This window comes from Puma concolor, chromosome E4 (assembly GCF_028749965.1).
Source record: "Puma concolor isolate L17-30 chromosome E4, mPumCon1.1.hap2, whole genome shotgun sequence".
NCBI classification, from domain to species: Eukaryota; Metazoa; Chordata; class Mammalia; order Carnivora; family Felidae; genus Puma; species Puma concolor.
This window is the reverse complement of record NC_141683.1, coordinates 56,234,608-56,257,892: the sequence shown is the minus strand read 5'-3', so window position 1 is coordinate 56,257,892 and position 23,285 is coordinate 56,234,608. Positions and strand designations below refer to the sequence as shown.

At 37.8% G+C, this 23,285-nt stretch overlaps 1 protein-coding gene across 7 annotated transcripts in view; it reads left to right on the top strand.

The window, feature by feature from the left end:
* Positions 1-23,285, top strand: part of DNM3 (dynamin 3) — a 570,520-nt gene that overhangs the window by 80,685 nt on the left and 466,550 nt on the right. For 6 of the 7 annotated variants that reach the window (XM_086693434.1, XM_086693431.1, XM_086693435.1 and 3 more), the window contains exon 2: positions 11,026-11,099. The exons of the other annotated variant lie outside the window; for it this stretch is intronic. In XM_086693434.1, coding sequence (XP_086549560.1) covers positions 11,026-11,099 — 74 coding nt within the window. The remainder of the gene's footprint in view (positions 1-11,025; positions 11,100-23,285) is intronic. 7 annotated transcript variants of the gene reach the window in all.

Here is a 23,285-nt window from a genome sequence, read left to right as displayed (position 1 = left end):
GGTAAATAATAGATGAAGCTTCTAGAGTATTAAGGGAGATTTAGATCCAAGGATCTAGTTAAATCCCTCTTTGATAATTAGAAAATCCAATTCCCATTCTTTTTATTTTTTATTAAAAAAATTTTTTTTAATGTTTTTTATTTTTGAGAAAGAGAGAGCAAGCAGGGGAGGGGCAGAGAGAGAGGGAGACACAGGATCCGAAGCAGGCTCCAGTCTCTGAGCTGTCAGCACAGAGCCCTGTGGGGGCTTGAACTCACCAACCATGACATTATGACCTAAGCTGAAGTTGGATGCTTAACTGAACTGAAGTTGGAGGCTATGGCTTTCCATTATTTTTTAGTGGAAAAACTGACTCTTTTGGCTTTAAGTTAAATACCTAATTTTTCCCCCAACATCTTAGGAAGAGTGAAAACAGATGAGCATAGTATTGACTATAGAAGTTTCCGTCTACTCTTATCCATACTCTTTTCTTCCAGGCCCCTGCAAGGAACTGCTAATAAGCAATCAGGACCAAGGACAGTAATTGGGTCATATTTCTCCAAGTCCAGTCTTGGGGCAAGGTCAATTGAAGTGGCTACCTACACTAGTCCTGCCCCTTGTCATTGGATAAGTGTTCTCTTGTCCTAGCTTCTTCTCATGAGGTGTGGTCATCTACACTTGGGCCTTTCCTACCCACTATAGTGTCAACGTACAAAGGTCTGAGATTCATATATGGGCTTCATGGAAAAGGAGCAAAGGAGGCCTTTTAGCCTTTTTTGGTACTAGGCCTTAAGCCTGCCTCATAACTAGGCCAGATGAGGGTTCCATACAGTCCAACCCATGTTTCCAGGATTCAGAGGAGAATATGTAGGGGTTTGAGGCAAAAGCTCTCTGACCTTTTCTTTCCTCCACATATCTCTCTTAGAAACCCTGAAGGAAAGGATGACTGACAGGATGAATGTTTAGCATTCTGGGTTCTCTTATTCCTCTGATCCATAGCACATATTCTCAGTGGGGGTGAGATTGCTTCCAAGGGGCAAAAGTTGATTCTTGGAGGACAAAAGTAATCTTACTCTTCTCATGTATAAAGCACATATGTACATGCAGAACATTTACTGATATACAGTGTGTCTGTTTGTATTAAATTTAATGGGGGAAAGTTTAGTGGAGAAAAATGTATAGTAAGACTCTTTAGGAGAGTAGTAAAAGAAAGAAGGTTGAGAAACACTATTCTAAAATGTAGTCTCTCTGTCTCTCTTTTTCTTACTCATTTTGTTAGGCAGTATGTACCAGTCTGGGTTAGTGACTCATAATGCCATCACTGTATTAGACAGTCTTCTTTTGCTCTGCTATCCTTAGTCCATAGCTTTTATCTTCAAGGTTGCCCTGTGGCTTAAGATGGTTTCTGTAGCTCTGCTATTATGTATAATTGACAAGGAGAAGAAAGCAGAGGGAAGGACAGAAGGTATACATTAGCTAAATCAGACCTTTTTAAAGGAACTATTTGTTAACTTATGTTTTACTGATTAAACTTAGTTATGTGGATACCCCATTTGCAAGGGAGGCTGGGAAATACAGATATTTTTATTTACCGTAAAGTTGGTCCCATTGCCATTCTCAACAAAATTGGGATTCTGTTAATAAGAAATAAGGTATAAATAGATACTGGGCAGGCAACTAGCAGCCTCTTTGGTTGTCCCTTTTGTCATCCGTTTGTGTGGCAATAGACCCATCCATGTGATGTGGAGCAGAGCAAGAGCCTTTTGCCTCTCCTTCATGCTGGGACTCACTAATCTGATGCTTTAATTTTTGAGCAAGCTGGCTTTGTGAAAAAGCAAATAAAATGGATTAAATATGAAGGCATTAAGTTATTGAGAGTTTCCCGTTGGAGAGAACGCATGGTATTTGTGAACTAAAAACTGGCTTCTTCATTCAGTTTATAGATCTTGGACTCAGAAATTTTGCATTTTGGATGTTGCAGTGGAAACCATTCATTATTGATTAATTAGATTTAATGAAAAACTTTCTTAGAAATTTTGAGTTTGGTGAATGAAAGGTAAATTTGAATTAAAATTCCATAAATGCTAGTAAAAAAAATAAAAACAGTGTTTCCCGCATATGGATTTGTAACTATGTTTTTCAAACAAAATGATGATGGTATTTATTGAATACCTCAAATTATATAGTGACTAATAACAGAAAAATGTGATCTTTTACAAATCTGTAAATGCTAATATTCATACTGTGCTAAGAATTTAGGGAAAAAAAAAAGACAACTTCTTTGGAAAATTTCCTATTAAATCTGTAGATTTTGGCAAAATTATTTCCTTCAACAGTTAAAGTGGCATTGTAATGGTTGGAAAAGCTCCGGGATTAGGCATAGAAGCACACAGGGATTTTAACAGCACCATTGTGTTTAGCATGTGGAATACATGACCTCAGTGCTTCTTGGGGCAGGAGGTGGGCAGTATTTGGCAGGGACCTGTCTGTTTTTCTCTCACTGTGTCTTTCTCTATCTGTCCTTTCCCTCTTCGCCTCTCTTTCCTTCTTTTCCCTCTAATTGACTTTGAGTTTTATCATTTTAAAGGACTTCAAGATAGTAATCCTTCAGGAATTATTTGGGAACACATAAAATTATATTTTGAAGATAAGTTTTTTGGAAGAGGCATGCCTGTTTTTAAGAAATAATTTAAAAAAATTTTTTTAAATGTTTATTCACTTTTGAGAGATGGTGAGCGGGGGAGGGGCAGAGGGAGAAGGAAACACAGGATCTGAAGCAGGCTTTGAGCTGTCAGCACAGAGCCTGACATGGGGCTCGACCTCATGAGCTATGAGATCATGACCTGAGCCAAAGTCGGACGCTTAACTGACTGAGCCACCCAGGCACCCCTTAAGGAATAATTTTTAAAAGTGTATTGGCTCTGGGAGTTTTTTTAAAAAATTGTTTCCTTCAAATTCTATTCTGTGTCTTTAGGTAGTCAGGAATATTGGCCCATCTGGTATTTTGTATTTTTTACTTGGGGAAATACTGTTGGATCTTTAAAAAAAATTTTTTTTAAATGTTTATTTTTGAGAGAGAGAAAGAGAGAGAGAGAGAGAGAGAGAGAGAGAGAGAGAAAACACGAGTGAGGGAGGGGCAGAGGGAGAGGGAGACACAGAATCTAAAGCAGGCTCCAGGCTCTGAGCTGTCGGCACAAAGCCCGACTCAGGGCTCAAACTTATGAACCATGATATCATGACCTGAGCTGAAGTCAGACACTTAGCCAACCGAGCCACCCAGTTGCCCCAGTATTGTTGGACCTTAAATGTTCATAATAAAAATGTTAACTTAAATGACCTCAATAAATTATAAATTGAGAGTTTTCTTATCTGTTCTTTCTGTACATGTAAAATGCCACTTAGCTATCTGCTGGTTGTGGAATCAGATAGGACAGTGTTTTCCCTCCATGATATGAATATATGGGGCTATTGGAAATCTCCCTTAATGGGTAGGTAGAAAGTATTAGAAATATTTAATGCTTGGGCACTGAAGGAGGCATTGGGAAGAACACAGGCGTGAGGGAGCAGACATGTAAATAGACCAGTGTAACATGTGTATGTTAAGAGCTTAGATAGAGGTATGCGTGGGAGATTTCAAGGAGGGCGTCTAAGGGAAAATGATATGGAGGTGAGTGTTGAAAATCAAGTAGAAGTTGGCTAGAGGGAAAAGTGGGAGATGGGTATCCCAGGAGGCGAATATGGAGTGTGCCGATGCACTGAGCCCGAGATTGCAGGTGCATATGGAGACTTCCACAAAAGAACACGACTTTTTATCTGCTTTGTTGATGGTTTGAATTTCATGTTAAAGACAATGGAGAATGATTGAATGATTTAGAGTTGGAAATGATGTGATGGGACATGTCATTGTTGATTGGTTTAGATTGGGTTAGAGTATGCTCAATTTGGGTGCAGGGAAATTAATTGGGAGATTATTGTAGTAGCGTATATGAGCATTGGTGGTACCTGAAGTGGTTATTGAAATAGAGAAGAGACCTTTTTTGAATTTAAGAGATATTAAGACGGTAGAATCAGCAGGACTTGGTGACCAATTAAGAGCATGAAGACAGAGGAAAATGAAGGATGGATGCTTTCCATGTACTTCGCTTGGCTAACATATGTGGATACTGATGATTTGGACTATGATTGGGAATGAAGGAGGAAAAGCATGTTGGGTAGACGATAATGAGTTGTAGAGCTTGAGTATGAGACATCTAGGTGGAGGTAACTAAGAGGCTAGTGTGACTTTAGGGATACCTTTGATTTATAGTATTTGGCTTGCCTCTCTGTAGACCCCTTCTTAATCTGTCAGTTCTGTTTCTTTCAGTGTCCATTAAATATTGGTATTTTCCTTAGTCCATATTCATCACTCTTCTCCATTCCATTCCTATTTGTGTTTTCTCTTGGATTTAACTACCTGCCCCATGGATTTCTGTCAGATTATTATCTCTAGACAGGATTTTTATTCTGAGGTCCAGTTGCTCAGTCTAACTGAGTAGTTGTCTCCATTTTGATATTCTCCAGACATCTGTGGATCATCAGTATGTACAAATATATTCCCTTATCTTCTTCCCCATTCCTTTACAGTGTAGTGTAGTCTAATGGTCACATTAGCACAGAACTAGATTCTCTGGGTTGGAGTTCTAGATCTGTCACTTAGTAGCTTTGTGACCCTGAGAAAATTATGTGACCTTTCTCTGTCTCAGCTTCCTCATCTGTGAAGTGAGAATAACAATAGCATCTACCTGAGGATCAAATGAGAATGGTGCTTGGCACATGATAAATACTATATAAATAACAGCTATAATTGGACCTTACTGTATTTCCTGTTCTGGTTAATGGCACCACTATTCAGCCAGCTAACCGAACCAGAACTGTGAGATTTATTCTAACTCCTCCATCTCATGTCATTCCACATCAAAATGATCGTTACGTCCTGCCAATTGTCTGTTGTCTCTGTTGTCTTCTGTCTCTTGCCATTACTGCTCTGAGCTTAACTTTTATTATCTTCATCCTCAGTGACCTGGACAAGCTAGTGACTGGTCTCCCTGTCTTTTTCTTTTTTTCAACATTGTCTATATAGTCCCCCAGGGATTTTTCTGAAATGCCAATCTGATCAGTTAAACTCTTTAGTGCCTTAGAAGAAGAAAAAAAATATATACAAGTGGAGGCCTCTGAGGTCTGGTCCTGCCTTCTTCTTCAGACTCTTTTCTACCTCATTGTGATCTCTCTTTAATATTTACAGTTCCTTGATATTCTGTGTTACTTCACTCTTCCATGTCTCTGTACATCCCCTGTGAGTGCCTCCTACCTTGTGCCTCTCTGAAATCGTTTCCTCCAAGCAGAATAGATTATTGCCTGATCTATGTCAATATCTCACCTTGTGTGGAGCTTAATTAATCATATACCTGTCGTGTTTGTTGTATCATTTGCATGCTATTCTCTTCTAAGACTAAACTTATTTATCTTTGAATGAATCAGCTATATGAATTAACTTCTTGGAGAGTATAAGTTATGCCTCGTGTCTTCAGTCTGGGCAGATGTTAAACGTATTTATTAAGCAAATCATCTGGTTAATGATCATTTCAACATCTATCTTTTTTTTTTTTAATGTTTATTTATTTTTGAGACAGAGAGAGACAGAGCATGAATGGGGGAGGGGCAGAGAGAGAGGGAGACACAGAATCAGAAGCAGGCTCCAGGCTCTGAGCCATCAGCCCAGAGCCCGACGTGGGGCTCGAACTCATGAACCGTGAGATCGTGACCTGAGCTGAAGTCGGACGCTCAACCGACTGAGCCACCCAGGCGCCCCTCAACATCTATCTTAAAGAAAAACTTCTCTATATTTACTTTTTGTTGCTAATGGGGAAACTTCTTTTAGCTTGGTTGATACAGCAAGTCTGCTCTCCTTTTTTTAGGCTTCCAAAGGTCAGTCATTTCGTAGTGGTCCAATAACAATATTTCTTGGTAAACTAAGTTTCTGGAAGAGCCAATAAGAAATATTATCAAGATGGTTCTTAGACCATAGAGTGGGAATTGTTCTCTACTTTTTGTGCAGAAGTCAGGAAACCATGAAAGAGCATCGATTTATTGTCTGAAGAGCAGCTATTAAGACCGTGCAGATTAATGCTTTATTAAGGTGGGTTGAGAGAGAAGAAAGGCATTTGAGTTGTAGCTGATATGTGGCATCGAGAGGGAAGTGCTCTTCCTGCCTTAAAATCTGTATAATCCAACCATAAGTACATAAATAAGACACTCAGTCAATAGAGTGGAGTTAGTTAAATGGTACTTAGTCTTCAGATTACTCTTTTTTTTATGTTTATTTACTTTTTGAGAGAGAGAACGGGGGAGGGGCAGAGAGAGAGGGAGACATAGGACCTGAAGTAGGCTCTGTGATGACAGCAGGTGGTCCTATGTGGGGCTTGAACTCACCAACCAGGAGACCATGACGGGAGCCCAAGTTGCAGACTTAATGACTGAGCTACCCAGGCACCCCTTCAGATTACTCTTCTTATTTTTTACCTTGAAGGTTCACGTTGGAGAAACATGGCGTGCAAATTTTATATTTTTATATACATGACCATAAATAGAAATTATAGTTTAAATCCACAGTAACTAAAAGCAAGTCATTTTTTTCTGCATTAATTTAGCAAAGTAATTTTCCCATAAGGTATACATACAGGAGAACCAACCTATTGCATAGAAAATAGTAAAATTCAAGTGGATGGTTGCATGCAATGGCTAATGAATTATTCATAATTGTTTGTATCAGTGTCTTGACTCCCTGCTGGAGGCAGCTATAAGGAACTGAGCTTTCTGAACCAGTGCAGCTAGTCAACACCAAGGGTACAGTTCAAGTGGGGTCTGTGGCTCTTCATCTTTAACTTCCATTCATGAATGTTAAAATATTATGTGTGGAGGCTTTTTATGTATTTATTTATTTGAGATGAGAGAATACGGCAACATCAGGGAAAACATGCTGTGGCTATATTATAGCAACAATAATGGTAATAGTACTACTTTTTTCTATAGTGGTTTGGTTTTTAAAAAGTTGCTATATTGGGGGTGCGGGGTGGCTCAGTCGGTTAAGCATCCGACTTCGGCTCAGGTCACAATCTCACGGTTGGGGAGTTTGAGCCCCGCGTCGGGCTCTGTGCTGACAGCTCACAGCCTGGAGCCTGCTTCGGATTCTGTGTCTCCCTTGCTCTCTGCCCCTCTCCCACTCATGCTCTGTTTCTCTCTGTCTCAAAAATAAACATAAAAAATTTTTAAAAAAGTTGTCATATGTTGCATTTCATTTGATCCATAGGGTTGTCTCAGTTTAGTAGCAAAAGAAGTTAAGGTTTAAAGAGAATTTTGTGCATTCATTGGCAGAACTGGGGCTCAAAGCCAGGCTCTCTGGGTTTCATTTGAGAGCTCACCCCTCAGCTTTTCACAGCAGCAGTGTGCTGGGCATATGGTCTTCATGCTGCTGGATCATCAGAATGACATGGATTTTCAGGATGCCAGATCAGTCACGTAGTCGTCAGAAGAGAGAAATTTCTCTCCAGTGCTTGTTGCACTTAGATACTCTTGTGAGGTCCAGAGACTTCCAAATAGCAGGATTTGGTTACCAAATCTTTTGATTTTTGGTGAGAATATATGTATCGGAGGTAGGATGGAAGGGGGCCAGTAAGTATGAGTTAGTAAGAAGTGAGGTTGGATACCTGAATCCATTTATTACTTAAAAAAACATTTTTTTTAACGTTTATTTATTTTTGAGACAGGGAGAGACAGAGCATGAACGGGTGGAGGGTCAGAGACAGAGGGAGACACAGAATCTGAAGCAGGCTCCAGGCTCCGAGCTGTCAGCACAGAGCCCGACACGGGGCCCGAACTCACAAACTGCGAGATCATGACCTGAGCCGAAGTCGGATGCTTAACCGACTGAGCCACCCAGGCGCCCCTCCATTTATTACTTTTCATGTAAAGTTCTGTTTGTTTAATAAAAAAAGTAGAGAAAAATGTTAGATGTATCTGTGGGCTTACTTTTCAGTCAAACACATGGTAATTGTTATTTAAAATATTTGATACATTATATTTTGCTTTAATAATGTTTCAAAGGGATTGTTACTAAATCTACATTATAAATAGATGGCCATAAACATGAGTTGAAACAGATCTCAGCACGAAGGTATTAAGTAACTAAACTTCTTTCTTCCATTTTCCTTTTCCCCCTTCTTCTTTACCTCTTTTTATTTTTTTAAGAAAATATTTTATTGATTCATTAAATGGCATTATTCAGGCATTTAAGATATGAATATTTATTTGTCTTTGGCATCATCTGTCTCTACATCCTAAAATCTCATTCAGAGTCCTAATAGCTCAAACAGATTCCCTCCCACTCTGTGCTATGGACTTTTGTTTTGTTTTCCTTTTATCCATATTGATTCTCAAGTTAACTTCTTTTTTCTAGGTTTTGGTTTTAGACACAGAGTAGATGCTGTCCTTGTTCTGATTAAATTTTAAGTGATTATTGAAACCATAAAACTAGAACCATAAAACCATTGAAACCATAAAAACTAGAAAATATTCTAATATAGTTCCTGGAGAATATTAAAAGGGTATTTCATTATACGTATTTAGAGATTATTGGTCTCTCTTTTCTGAACTCCAGTGTAGTTAATCTGTTCCCTTCTTTAATGGTCTTCTACGTGCATGTCTTTATCTTCCCATTAGATTTCAAACTTCTGGTGTGAAACTAGTGTAGGGTGATGCCCACAGCATCTCCCCAGCACGTTTTAGTTTCTCAGTGATTTTTTTTTTAATGAATAAATAATATTATTTATTTCAGATTGCCATTTTCGGGATCAATACAAGTTTGTAATTTCACTATTATTTATTTTAGTCACGTATGGTATTCCAAATGAAACAGTCCTTGGAATCAAGGAATAAAGCTTTAATTTAGTTAAGAGGCTGTTCAGTGTCATTTCCTCTGTTAGACTTTACATGAGCATTTGCAAAATAAATTATGTGTAGTAGGGGAAATTTTAATTTTATCTCTGCAACTCTCTATTCTAAAGGATCAGTAGAGCTAAAGTCTTGGGTTCTGTAGCATTCTCACTGGACTTTGCCATTTTTATAAGCTGTTGTTCCTTGAAATCCCACTGTGTTGAAGCTCTGTTCTGCCAGATTTTCTACAAAACTCATAGTATGACCTATGCTATTATCACCCACTGAATTGTTGAGTAATGTATCCTGACTTGAAGTCAGTGTTTCTCAAACCATGGTGGACATCAGAAACCCCTGGAGTTTGTTAAGAGTACAGATACTGCAGGGGCACCTGGGTGGCTCAGTTGGTTAAGCGTTAGACTCTTGATTTTGGCTCAGGTCATGATCTCATGGTTCATGGGTTTGAGCCCTGTGTCTGGCTCTGTGCTGACAGCTGTAAAACCTGCTTGGGATCCTGTCTCTCCCTTTTTCTCTCTGCCCTTCCCCTGCTTGCTCTCTCTCTCTCAACAAAATCGATAAACATTAAAAAAAAAAAAAGTGCAGATACTGCACATCTTCCCTGGGCATTCTGAATCTGTAGATGTAGGATGAATCCTGGGCATCTGTGGATATATAACGCTTTCTGGTGGTCCTGGAACCATTTTTGAGAAACATTGCCATTGAGTCAGAAGTTTATTTTGAATGGAATTTTGTGACTTTTAAAATGATGAATCTTCCAGAAGTTGTGAGGCATTCTAAATGCATTTAGGGGTGCCTGGGTGGCTCAGTCGGTGCGTCCAACTTTGGCTCAGGTCATGATCTCCCAGTCTGTGGGCTCGAGCCCTGCGTCTGGCTCTGTGCTGATGGCTCAGAGCCTGGAGCCTGTTTCAGATTCCATGTGTCCTGCTCTCTCTGCCCCTCCCCCGCTCCCACTTTGTCTTTCTCTCTCTCAAAAATAAATAAACATTAAAAAAACTAAATGCATTTAAAAGCTGTGTTATAGGTATATTAATGAATTTGACATTGCACAATCAGTACTGGTTTATGTGGCATTGCAGATGTAATTATAAAATACTTTCTTAGCTGCATTTTTTTATTGGTCTAGTGTATATTAACATGCACTTAAAACACAATTATTATTTGTTAAAAAACTCCCATTTTAAATAAACTCTCACCTATCAGGGACGAGAACAAAAAACCTCAAGCTTCAGTGTTTTTTCTGCTGTTAATTTCTACATACACAATATGTATCTCTACTTAATCCTGCATTTTATGTGTGACCTTTAATTGGAAAAAATTTCAGGATATTTACAAGGCATGGTCTAAAATGCCTTTCTTACCTCTAATAATGGTCAGTGTTTGATGGTGCTAATATTGATCTTTTTTAAAAATTTATTTGTTTTGAGAGAGAGACAAAGTGTGTACACGCCTGTGCAGGTGAGAGTGAGAGTGAATGAGGCACTGAGAGAAAGAGATAATCCCAAGCAGACTCCCAGCTGTTAGTGTAGAGCCCAAGGTGAGGGTCTATCTCATGAACTGTGAGGTCATTACCTGAGCTGAGATCAAGAGTCAGACACTTCTGTGACTGAGCCACCCAGTTGCCTCACTGAATTTTTTAATTACCAAAAGGAGTTTTCTGTATCACATGTTTTTATAAATACTGACTCTCTGAAAATGAATGTGAAATGAAAATACAAAGTAATTTAATGTAAACTTTTATTGATTACAGCTAAATGAATGAGTGACATATTCTAGTGAGGTCATTATGATAATACACCTGGATTAATATTCAATATAAGGGGCCTTCCCCCCTTCCTTTTTTTTACATTGCACATGATTCTTTTATAAAGTGGGCCTAGCATTCTTTGGACATGTGATGCACTGACAGGTTGGGAATTAGGGGAATTACTGTGGAACTTGACTTATAAATTTGTAGGTAATCAGAATTATGTAAAATGCCTTAATTTATTATTTCTTTTCTTTCTTTCTTTCCTTCTCTCTCTCTCTCTCTCTCTTTTTTTTTTTTTTTTTTTTTTTTAGGGACTTTCTCCCTCGAGGGTCGGGCATTGTAACCAGACGGCCTCTTGTGCTGCAGCTTGTTACTTCCAAAGCAGGTAATAAATAAGGATGTTTGCCACATGAGTGAGCACATTGCTGTAGTACCTGTTGCCTCCATTCCTGGGTGTTGGGTTGTAGCAACAGAAATGTTTTTGTGAACCCTCTGCTCTGGGTAGTGGCCTGCATTTCTCTCCAAATGCTCTCTTCTTCATTGTTCCTTTAATTCCTTTCATTACATCACAAGGAAAATCTATTTGTGTGTAGGCTTTTAAAACACCTACTATTTTTTATGCCAAGAAAATAATGTATATGTAATTATATATATATACATATATAATTTTTATTTATATAATTTTATAATACAGTTTAACTACTAATACTTTACTGGTTTACTTTCTTCCACAAGTGTGTGTGTTTGGGAATTTTTTTTTTTTTAATTTTTTTTTCAACGTTTATTTATTTTTGGGACAGAGAGAGACAGAGCATGAACGGGGGAGGGGCAGAGAGAGAGGGAGACACAGAATCGGAAACAGGCTCCAGGCTCTGAGCCATCAGCCCAGAGCCTGACGTGGGGCTCGAACTCCCGGACCGCGAGATCGTGACCTGGCTGAAGTCGGACGCTTAACCGACTGCGCCACCCAGGCGCCCCTGGGAATTTTTTTAAGTAACAATTCAACATCCATCTAATATCTGTATTCATATGTACAAGTGTATGTGTATCTATATCTACGTCTAATGTGCTATGCTTCCCCCACTCCTTAACACCATGATAATTTGGTAGGTAAATGAGCTTTGTTTTCATTCTTATTTCTTAGCAACTGGTGATGTTAGATTTTTTTTTGTGTTATTTGGTGTTTATATTTCTTTTATGAATTGGCATTTTTATCTTTCCCTATTTCTTCTTGAGGATTTTACTACTTTTCTTACCAATTTCTTTGAAAGTACTCATAAAAACCACACCTCATAAATTACAAAAACCAAAGTTATGAAGTTTTACCTCTATGTTTTCTTCTAAGAATTTTATAGTTTTCCTCTAACATTTAGGTCTTTGATCCATTTTGACTTAATTTTTATTTATGGTATGAGGAAAGGGTTCAACTTCATTTTTTGCATGCGAATAGCCAGTTTGTCCTAGCATCATTTGTATGGTTTTGACACTCTTATCAAAAATCAGTTGGCCATAAACATATGTTTATTTTGGGACTCTCAATTCAATTCAACGGATCTGTATTTCTATATTTGTGCCAGTATTGCACTGTCATAATTACCGTTGTTTTGTAGTAAGTTTTAAAATTGAGAAATGTGAGTCCTGTTTTGTTCTTTTTCAAGATTGTTTTGGCTACCCTGGGTCCCTTGAAATTCTGTATGAATTGTAGAATCAGCTTGTTTTATCTCAGCAATGCAAGATTGGTTTAACATCTAAAAAGCAATTAATGTAATGTATCATATCAGTAGAATTAAAAACGGGAAATCACAGGATCATCTCAACAGATTCAGAAAAGGCATTTGAAAAAGTCCAACATCCCATCATTATAAAAACACTCAACAAAATAGTAATAGAAGAGAACTTCCTTAACCTGATAAAGGTCATAGACTATAAAGCCCACAGCTAACATCATATTTAATGGTGAAAGACTGCGTGCTTTCCTTTTAAGATTAGGAACAAGGCAGAGATATCTACTCTTGCCACTTCAGTTCAGCATTGTGCTGGAGGTTCTAGCTAGGGCAGTTGGGCAAGAGAAAGAAAGAAAAAAACCCCATCCATATTGGAAAGGAAAGAGTAGAATGATCTCTATTCATAGAGGATATGATAAAATATGTAGAAATTCCTAAAGAATCCACCAAAAAACTATTAGAACTAGTAAACGAGTTCAGCATGGTTGCAGGATACAAGATCAATGTACACAAATCAATTGTATTTCTATAAACTTGTCATGCACATTCAAAACATGAAATTAAGAGAATGATTTCATTTATAATGGCATCAAAAATAATACACTCTTAGGAATAAATTTAACAAAGGAAGTGTGAAATTTGTACTCTCAAAGCTATGGAACATTGTTGAAAGAGACTATAGAATATCTAAATAATTGGACAAGCATACCGTGTTCATTCATTGGAAGACTTAGCAATGTTGAGATGGCCGTGCTTCCCAAGCTGACCTACTGACTTGATGCGATCCCTATAAAAATCCCAGATGACTTTTTTGAGGGTAGAAATTGTAGATATTTTTAACCATTTTTTAATATAAAAAAAGTCTGTACTAAGTTTGATACAAAGGAATGGACTTACATGCTATCATTTGATAAAAGTAAGTTACTTACAAATCTAAAATACATCAGCCACTATTCTAAGCTCTGAGATATGGCAGTAACTAGGACAAAGTCCCTGTTCTTCTGGTTATTTAAATTCTGTTATAAAATTTTTGACGTATTGAAGTTTTACTCTTTATGGTTGTAAAATCTATACATGTATCTTTCACAAAAAGTAAATACTTAGCACACTTTTATTCCTTTTCATATGTAAAATTATCTTTAACATTTAGTTCTCTTTTTATCTGAAATTTATTCTCATGTATACTGAACTATTTTTTTCAGTCTCCTTTATCTTCTATCACATTCCTACTGCAATCTATTTATGAAGATCTTTTCTGTTTTATTGTGCCAATAACACAGTGTTTTACTTTTGTGGATTTATAATTTGCTTTAATATCCATCTGTCATGTTTGTAGTCTTCTGCCATTACCTATTTTTATTTAGGGGCTCTTTTCTTTTTTTTTTTTTTTTTTTTTTTAAATTTTTTTTTTTTTTCAACGTTTATTTATTTTTGGGACAGAGAGAGACGGAGCATGAACGGGGGAGGGGCAGAGAGAGAGGGAGACACAGAATCGGAAACAGGCTCCAGGCTCCGAGCCATCAGCCCAGAGCCCGACGCGGGGCTCGAACTCACGGACCGCGAGATCGTGACCTGGCTGAAGTCGGACGCTTAACCGACTGCGCCACCCAGGCGCCCCTTAGGGGCTCTTTTCTATTTGGCAGAATTTAGGATAATTTTATAAAGACAAAGCTATTGCCACTAAAATTATTTTAAACCTATAGATTCATAAAGAATAATTGATATCTTTAAAATATTCACTTTTTTTCTAGTCCAGAGATCATGCTATATCCTTTCATTTGCTCAAATATTCTTTTTCCTTAGTAAAATTCTTGATTATCTTTATATAGCATCTGTGCATTTCTAGTTAGGGTATTCATATTTAGTTCATTTCGTTCTTGTCATTTGAGTAGGGTTCCCCCCCCATTTTCTTTTCTTTTCTTTTTTTAAATATTTATTTATTTATTTTGAGAGAGAGAGAAAGAGAGTCTGCATGCTGGGGAGGGGCAGAGAGAGAGAGGGAGAGAGAGAATCCCAAGCAGGTTCCATATTGTCAGTGTGTGGAGCCTGATATGGGGCTTGAACTCACAAACTGTGAGATCATGACCTGAGCTACAGTCAAGACACTTAACTGACTGAGCCACTCAAATGCCCCTACATTATATTTTCTAATCTCTCATTGCAGATTATGTTAACGCTGCTATTTTTACTTTTAATTTTTAAATTAACCATTTTACTCTACATTTGACATTAAAGTATTTTTTTAATTTTATTTATTTATTTTGAAAGAGAGGAGAGAGAGAGTAGGGGAGGGGCAGAGAGAGAGAAGGAGAGAGAGAATTCCAAGCAGTCTCCATGCCATCAGCGCAGAGCCTGAGGTGGGGCTCAAACTCATGAACCATGAGATCGTGACCTGAGCCTAAACCAAGAGTCAGTGGCTTAATGGACTGAGTCACCCAGGTGCCCTGACATTAAATATTTTTAATTGATTCTCTTGTGTATTTTAGTTATATATATATGATATATAGTTATATATAGTTATATAGATATGTAGATCTATAGTTATATATAGATCTATATAACTGTATCTATATATCTATATCTATATATATAGTTATATATATAGTTATTTAGTTATATATAGAATTTCTTAATTTTTTTTCAATAAATGCTTACCATGCAAATACTGAGATAGCTGAGAAAATAGATTATCTCCTTTGCACTGGGGATTTTTGGGTGAGTACTTACATGTTGAGCTTTTTTGAGAAGGTACCTCACATGCTTTTTCCTTATACCTTTTTGTTAACAGTCTCCCAATCTTGTCACTTCTAAGCCCCTGACCATTCTGTCATTAGTTAGTGAGGATCATACTTCACACACCACCTCTCTTTTCATGCAAAGTAGACTAGAAATTCTTCCCTTAGGGAAAACCTGCTGTTTTCACAATCACTCATGAACCCTAAATTGGGGTTTTTATATTGCAACACTATATTCTAGCTGATGCCAGCTAAGAACTCTGCTTATTTTTTTTTTTCCACTCTAAGTGAATTGTTCATAGGGGAATCCCACGTATGACTATAGGCTTGGGTTGATGGGGGCTAACAATGGCTGAAAGAAGCAAGCTGGGATAGATGCCACTGCTGTAATTTACTTGTGCCTTTGGCTCTTAATTGGGATCAGTTCTATAAGTATTACTTACTGTTTTTTTAAGTTGATTTATTTTTGAGAGAGAGAAAGAGAATGTGTATGAGCAGGGAAGGGACAGAGAGAGGGAGAGAGGGAATCCCAAGCGGGCTTCATTCTGTCAGCACAGAGCCCAGTGCAGGGCTCGGTCTCACAAACCATGAGGTCATGACCTGAGCCCAAATCAAGAGTCGGATGCTTAACTGACTGAGCTACCCAGGTGCCCCCATAAATACTACTTTATCTTGATAGTTTCATTCATTCATTCATTCATTCATTCATTCATTCAGTGCTTATTGAATGACTCCTGTCTATCAGGCAAATAACCCTGGCAACATGGAGCTTACATTCTAGCTGGGGAGAAACCAACAACCACCCGAAAAACAAAACAAAACAAAATAAAAAAACTCAACGCCATAGAATGTTAGATGATGAAGAAAGTGAGCATTCAATCCATGCCGATGTTTATGTAGGCAGAGGGAAGTTAGAAGATTCTAAGATAGGAGCTACTTGTGTGGTTGAAGTTTAACAAGGATGCCAGTAGGGCTGGGGTGGAGAGAGGAGGTAATGGGGAGAAAATGGGGTAAAGAGAGACAGCATTGCTGAAACAGTTGCTTGGGTAGGGTCTTGTGAGCCCGGTGCCTTGAAGGAACATGATAGTAGGATTAGGGCCTTAAAGTAGGTGCCCCTGAATGTAAGACAATGAAATAATAGAGTGACTCAGGGATTGGCTACTGGGTTGAGATAATTCTTTTACTCATGAGGAGGATGAAGGGATACCTTTTCTATTGCAACCACATGGGAAGAAGAAACTATGGGAGAAACTAGTAGTAAGTCTGTACTTGTAGTGGTAGAGTTGTGAGATTCCTCGTGTGATGACTTTATTTTTTCCAAAAGGAGATAAGATATTTGCTAATAATGATCATTTTTTGTTCTCATTTCCATTAATATGTCTGCTATTTCTCTTTAATGTCTGACCACATTAACCAGGAACTCCAGAACCATGTTTTGCTCCCAGTGGTGTGTGTCTTGTGTTAAATTATGCATATACTATTTACTATTTGTTTTTCCTGGTAAAGAACTATTTTATTCCTAACGTTTAAAAATGTTTATTTATTTATTTTGAGAAGGGCAGAGAGAGAGAGAGAGAGAGAGAGAGAGAGAATCCCAAGCAGGATCAGCACTTTAGTGCAGAGCCGGCATGGGGCTCGATCTCATAAACTGTGAGAGATCATGACCTGAGCTGAAATCAAGAGTCAGATGCTCAACCAACTGGGCCATCCAGAGGCCCCTTATTCCTAGTTTTAAAAATATTTTAAAACCTAATAGGTAGATATATAATTTTAATGAGTGACATTTTGGCATTTATTGATATAATCATTTAAAAAACTCTTTGATATGTTCATTTATAGATTTCTTATTTAAGCATTTAAGATTCTTGCATTCCTAAGATACATTTGATTATAGTAACTTATTCTTTTATGGTACTATTAAAGTAATTTCACCAATTTATCTTAGGTTATTTACATTTATTTATATATACATATATCTATCGTCAGGTTATCAAATGAAATCTGTACTGGTCAGCATAAAATCAATTGAGTAAATGGGGCATGTGGGTGGCTTAGTTGGTTAAGTGTCCGACTTTGGCTCAGGTCATGATCTCGTGGTCCGTGAGTTCGAGCCCTGCGTTGGGCTCTGTGCTGACAGCTCAGGGACTGGAGCCTGTTTCAGATTCCGTGTCTTTCTCTCTCTGACCCTCCCCTGTTCATGCTCTGTCTCTCTCTGTCTCAAAAATAAATAAACGTTAAAAAAAAAAATCAAAATCAATTGAGTAACTCTTTTTCTGTCTCTTTTGATTTTTTTCTACTAGGCTTTGAAACTCTTAAAAACCCAGTGATGCATTTTCGTCTCTGTTTCCAATTAAGGAGGACTGCTAGCCTGGCTTTTTTACAAAGGAATGTGTCTTAGACTCAGGGGTTCAGAGACAGCAGCTGTGGGCAGTATGAGCCTGGGAGAGGTAGACCTGAGGCTGTGGTTGCACTGGGTCCTGAGGCATGGGATATCAGAGCACACAGCGGGTATTCAAAATCATGTGGATACTTCCTATTCTAATGCAGAGATTTTCCTGCTGTAATTCTAAGAAACTATTATAAAAGTGTAGCTAAACCCTAGACAGTTACTATTTAGAAAGCTATAACACTTAGTGGTTGCCATGTTTTGAGCGTTAGTTATTATCATGTAAGAATCTTCTGAGATAGATGTTATGATTCCCATTTTATTTTTTATTATTATTATTATTTAATGTTTATTTGTTTTTTGAGACAGAGAAAGACAGAGCATTAGCAGGGGAGGGGTAGAGAGAGGAGACACAGAATCCAAAGCAGGCTCCAGGCTCTGAGCTGTCAGCACAGAGCCCGACATGGGGCTCGAACCCACGAACTGTGAGATCATGACCTGAGCTGAAGTCGGACGCTCAACCAACTGAGCCACCCAGGCGCCCCTATGATTCCCATTTTAGAAAAAGAGTCCCAGCAAAGTTAAGCGATTTGTCAGAGGCCACACTGTTGGTAGGAGTAGGGATTGTTACTAATGTCTTTCTGACACTAATAATATTGCATTTTAAAAATAGGAAACTTGAACTGTTTGTTTTATTTTTTATTAAGTAAACTGTATGCTCAACATGGGGCTAGAGCTCATGACCCCCAGATCAAGAGTCACATGCTCTACCAACTGAGCCAGCTAGGTGCCCCTTGAGCCGCTTCCTTTATAATTACAGGATACACTTTATATTTGTATTGGGCTATTTTTTATGTAAGGAAGCATAAATATGTGAATAGTAAATACATAATTATTTGATTAACTCATAATTATCATTTACTTTGCAACATGATGCTCATTTACTAACATTTGACTGCTTGTCTCCACCTGCTACGTATTAGTTGCTAAACAAAGCCAAAAAGTTAGTTACAGACCCTAAGCCTTATTCTGTGTAATTTGTTTTGGGAAATTTAGTACATAGTACAGGAGAGCATTCTAAGAAATCACACAGTGTTGTGAGGAAGGTGAGAAAAAACTACCATCTCTGTTTTATTAACAAAGATAACATTTTTAAGTGATAAGGTCTTGATAGTTTGGATTTAGAGAGAGGGATTTCTGAAGGTTTGGCCTGGGGGGACAAGAGCTGGACAAAGCACTGATGAAGTGTTGGGTAAGGACTGGGGTGTCAGGGGCAAGCGAGTAGGTAGGGGGTCTTGCTAAGACAAGGGGACAGTTTTCAATGCCTGTGGACATTTCCAGTGCCATGCTGAAACTGACTTTTGCCAGCTCCTGAGATCTGATTATGCAACTCTCTTTTCATTTCTGTATTCGGTGACATCATGATAGTAACCTGAAGTTGGTCATGGTAGGAGTACTTACACTACGGAAATTGGCAAATGCTATGAATCAAGACTTTTTCCTACTTAGGGTGCCAGCTATTGTTAAACATTTGCCAGCATGCCACTGGTTTCTTTCTTTTCAATAATGAGTCTTGCTGTTCACTGGTTTAATGACATGTCAAACTGAGAAAACAAATGTGTCTGAATATAATATTTTTGATGGTCTGCTGAGTGTGTTGAAAGTGTCACTGCTTTTTTTTTTTTTCAACGTTTTATTTATTTTTGGGACAGAGAGAGACAGAGCATGAACGGGGGAGGGGCAGAGAGAGAGGGAGACACAGAATCAGAAACAGGCTCCAGGCTCTGAGCCATCAGCCCAGAGCCCAACGCGGGGCTCGAACTCACGGACCACGAGATCGTGACCTGGCTGAAGTCGGACGCTTAACCGACTGCGCCACCCAGGCGCCCCGTCACTGCTTTAAGAAATGATCCACTTGGGGGTATCTGGGTGGCTCAGTTGGTTAAGCGTCTGACTCTTGATTTAGGCTCAGGTCATGATCTCAGGGTCGTGAAATCAAGCCCTGTATTGGGCTCTGCGCTGAGTGTGTAACCTGCTTGGGATTCTCTGTCCCTCTCTCTCTCTGCCCCTCCTCCGCTCAGGCTCTCTCTCTCAAAAAATACATAAATAAACATTAAAAAATTACTTAAAAAAGAGAAATGATCCATTTGGAGTTTGATATACTTCCTTCAGGAGGGGTGAGTTTTTAAGACAGTAGAATCCGTCACTCTTTGCATTAAAAGTTACTGTTAAGGATTCAAAAGTAAAGCCTGTAGGTCATGGTTAAGGATAAGTGGTTTTGTCATCTGGAGAACTTTTTTATGTTAAAATGCTTCTCTAAATGCCATTATATTGCTTCATACTCCTTTATTTCAATGACATTGGTATAAGAAAGAAAGATACTACAAATTAGAACTTTCAAAATGGTTAAATTAAAGTTAATTGTTCAAATTACAGAAATATTCTTTTGTGAAAGATTTCCTTGGTATTTCCTCCTTTGATGCATGTCAAAAATATTCCTAATTCATCAAAATTTGATTTGCCACCTTTGTATTACATTTACTGCACAATGTAACATGTCTGTGTTTCAAAAATTGCATATGACTTATAATTTATTAGAGAATTATTACTATTCAGTTTTTTGGGGGAACTTGGAATTGCTTTAAGTGTCCGTTTTAATAAAGATGTTCAGTAACAGAAGCCAGAGAACTTGTTTCTGAGACACCAGATGACTAACAGGATGAGGTGGAGACACAAAGTTCAGGCAGCAGGCCTGAGAAGCAGCAGGCACAGATCCCCATGTTCTAAGTGAGGGCTCTACCCCGAGGCCCCTCTCCAGGGCCACTCGAACAGCACTGTGAGTCTAGGTGGAACTGAGCCAAAGGGTATTGCCTCCTACCACAAGAGTCAGGGAATAGTTCATTCTAGAGAGAAATGTCACCTTCTCACAGGTGAACTTTTTGAAGGATTTTACAGATTACTTAGACTTTGAGTCCTGCTATACGTACAGTGCCTCAGGACCTGTTTTCTCGCTTCATAAATTAGACTGATACACTCAAGTATTTTTTTGAATAACAACATTGAAAATATTTTAAAGCTATGTCTCATTCATTTTATATTTAAATATCTGAATTTGATTTGAATTGATATTTTAGAATAAGATAGTCTGTTTTTGCAGAGGATTAAATGTTTATTTTTTTTTCATTGTAACAAGTTAACCTCATGTAAAAACAAATGTGGTTCTGAAAACATTCTTTCTTAACTACAGCTTTGACCTCGTTCTGCTCCATTGCTGGTTCCCTATTGCCTTCCTTATAAAATGCAAGTTACCATATAAAGTGCAGATTCATAGTTGAAAGTCCCTTGAATATAGCTATTTTTAAATTTTAATGTGCATAAGATTCCTAAGGATTTCTGGAAACTTCCTTAGAAGTTTTGATTCAGTAGGTCTGGAGCAAAGCAGTGGGATGCATTTTAAAGAACTACTGTCAAGTTCTTCTGTAAGCTGTTGGTCTTTGATAAACACTTTGGGAAACATTCATAACAGTTTCATCTAATTCTTTCACTGGTCTTTCCTTTTCCTAACTACCTTTCCTTCTTCCCTTTAATAGCCTCTTTTTTTAGGTATTACCTATTATTATTTTTTAAATTGTCTAAATGTTTGGTCATAGAGTCTTTAGACAGGTCTAAGTGCAGTGCTTTGAACATAACAGGCACTCATTCACTGCTGACGGGTATTTTCCTGCTGCCAGGGCATCTAGCTCAGACACCAGTGTATTTGGCTCTGGTATTTGAAGAGCCCAAGGATATTTTCTTTCCAGATTTATTTAGATATAATTGACATATAACATTGTGTAAGTTTAAGGTGTATGATGTCATAATTTGATATATGTGTATCTCAGGATTTTCATAGACTGTCAGAGGTTGAGATTCTAATAACATTTAATTTTGTTGTTGCATAACTCACTTACTTTCCAGGCATAAATATATAGAGAAAAAAAAACATCCAAGTGAAATCTCTGTAACAGCAGAGCATATCCACTCAACCCTTGCAGCTGGGGTCTTCCTTGATTTCTTGATAAGCCCAGGAAGTCCCATTGACCCCTTGGACTGTCACAGTTATCAAGCATCCAATGTTAATTCTGGAAAATATAACTATCAAAAATACATTAGAATATATTAGGGTATTGGACAGTGGGGATGTTGGTTTTTCTAAGAAGTTTGAGGATCACTGGCATAGAAGGGATTAAAGGGTTTGTTTTTCTGGGGGGTGCTTTGAGTTATTATTCCATGAATATTGGACACAATGTAATAAATGAACTCCTAATGGTTGTAGGTAGAATAACATTCTTGTTAAATGGATAGACATGTAGAGACTCTATACATATATTATGACAAGACTTAGTACACATATTCTCACATTTGTAATCTATTTCATGGAGAGGTCAAATGGCTCTCTTTCAGGATTCTTATAAACCTTATTTATGAGGGAGGAAAACGGTCATTTGTGCACTTTCATTCAGACCTACTTTAAATCTGATTTGGTTGTGTTTTCCAGATCACTGCTCTTTTAAATATTTGTATAACTCAAGAAATTTAACTGTCTTCATTTTATGCTTGGGTATTGGGATTCCACTGTGAATTACTGGGTTTTCATTTTTCTCCCCTCCCCTCCCCCCCACCCCCGCCCTGTTTCTTCTTATTTTTGCTGACAACACTCTAAAACCATTTTTACCGTTTTTCTTTTGTTGTCCTTTTTTCTTAGCTTAAATATTGCCTACACATTGATTAATAGACTTAGAAGTTCTAGTTTTCAGTTATGTATCTTCCATTATGAAGTCCACAGCAATTTTAGTTCAACTCTCAAAATTTTGAGAGAAGTCAAAAAGCTATTCTAAGCAAACCTGACTTAAATTTTATTTCTTCACAGGTAGATGGCTGCCCTTTAATGCTACATATGTTTCCATTTAGGAAGGAAATGACTAAATTAAAGGTATTATATTTCTCCTGAAAGGAAATGAAGAAATATATATTTCAATAAAATTCCATTCTTGATCGTGAGGTTAAGATGACTTTTGAGTTGTCAATAATTTGCCAATTATTTTCCAATTCTTTAGGTCTCTTTGTCTCTATTCCATTTTAAAAGAAGGCATTGAGGCTTCTCTCAGCCTCATTTCCTAGCCAGAAATTATAGTTATCTGACCTTAGACTATGATGTTTGCTTAAAGAGGATGGATGGAAGGGAGACAAGTTCCTTCATTTTGGAACTTCTCTTTCTTTTTATGCCCCATCGTACTCCCAGTTTTTAAAAACTGGGTTGTCTTGAAATAATTGAGATTAAGAAGACTAAAAGATACACTGTGTAGTTGTTAATATCTGTTTAAATCTGAGAGAAGGAGATGTGATTTTTATTGTAAGAAAATGAGTAGACGTATTTTATATCATACCCATGACTGTGGTCAACTAATAATTACTGTTTACCTACCTCTTCCCACTCTCATTGTTTCCCCTTGAGCTTCTAACAATGGAAACTGTAGATCACAGATGTCCCCTGCATTTGCATTTGTTGGGTGAGTCGTAATAGTCTGGAAATCATTTTCTTGGCCTTCTCCTCCTCCATGTGTCATGCTCAGTCTTCCCTACTGCCACAGCCTGCACTCTTCTTTCTGTGAAGCATTCACTTCAGCAGCCACTAGTCCAGCAGGGCACAATGAGTTATCTCACTGAATGACATTGTCCACAAATTT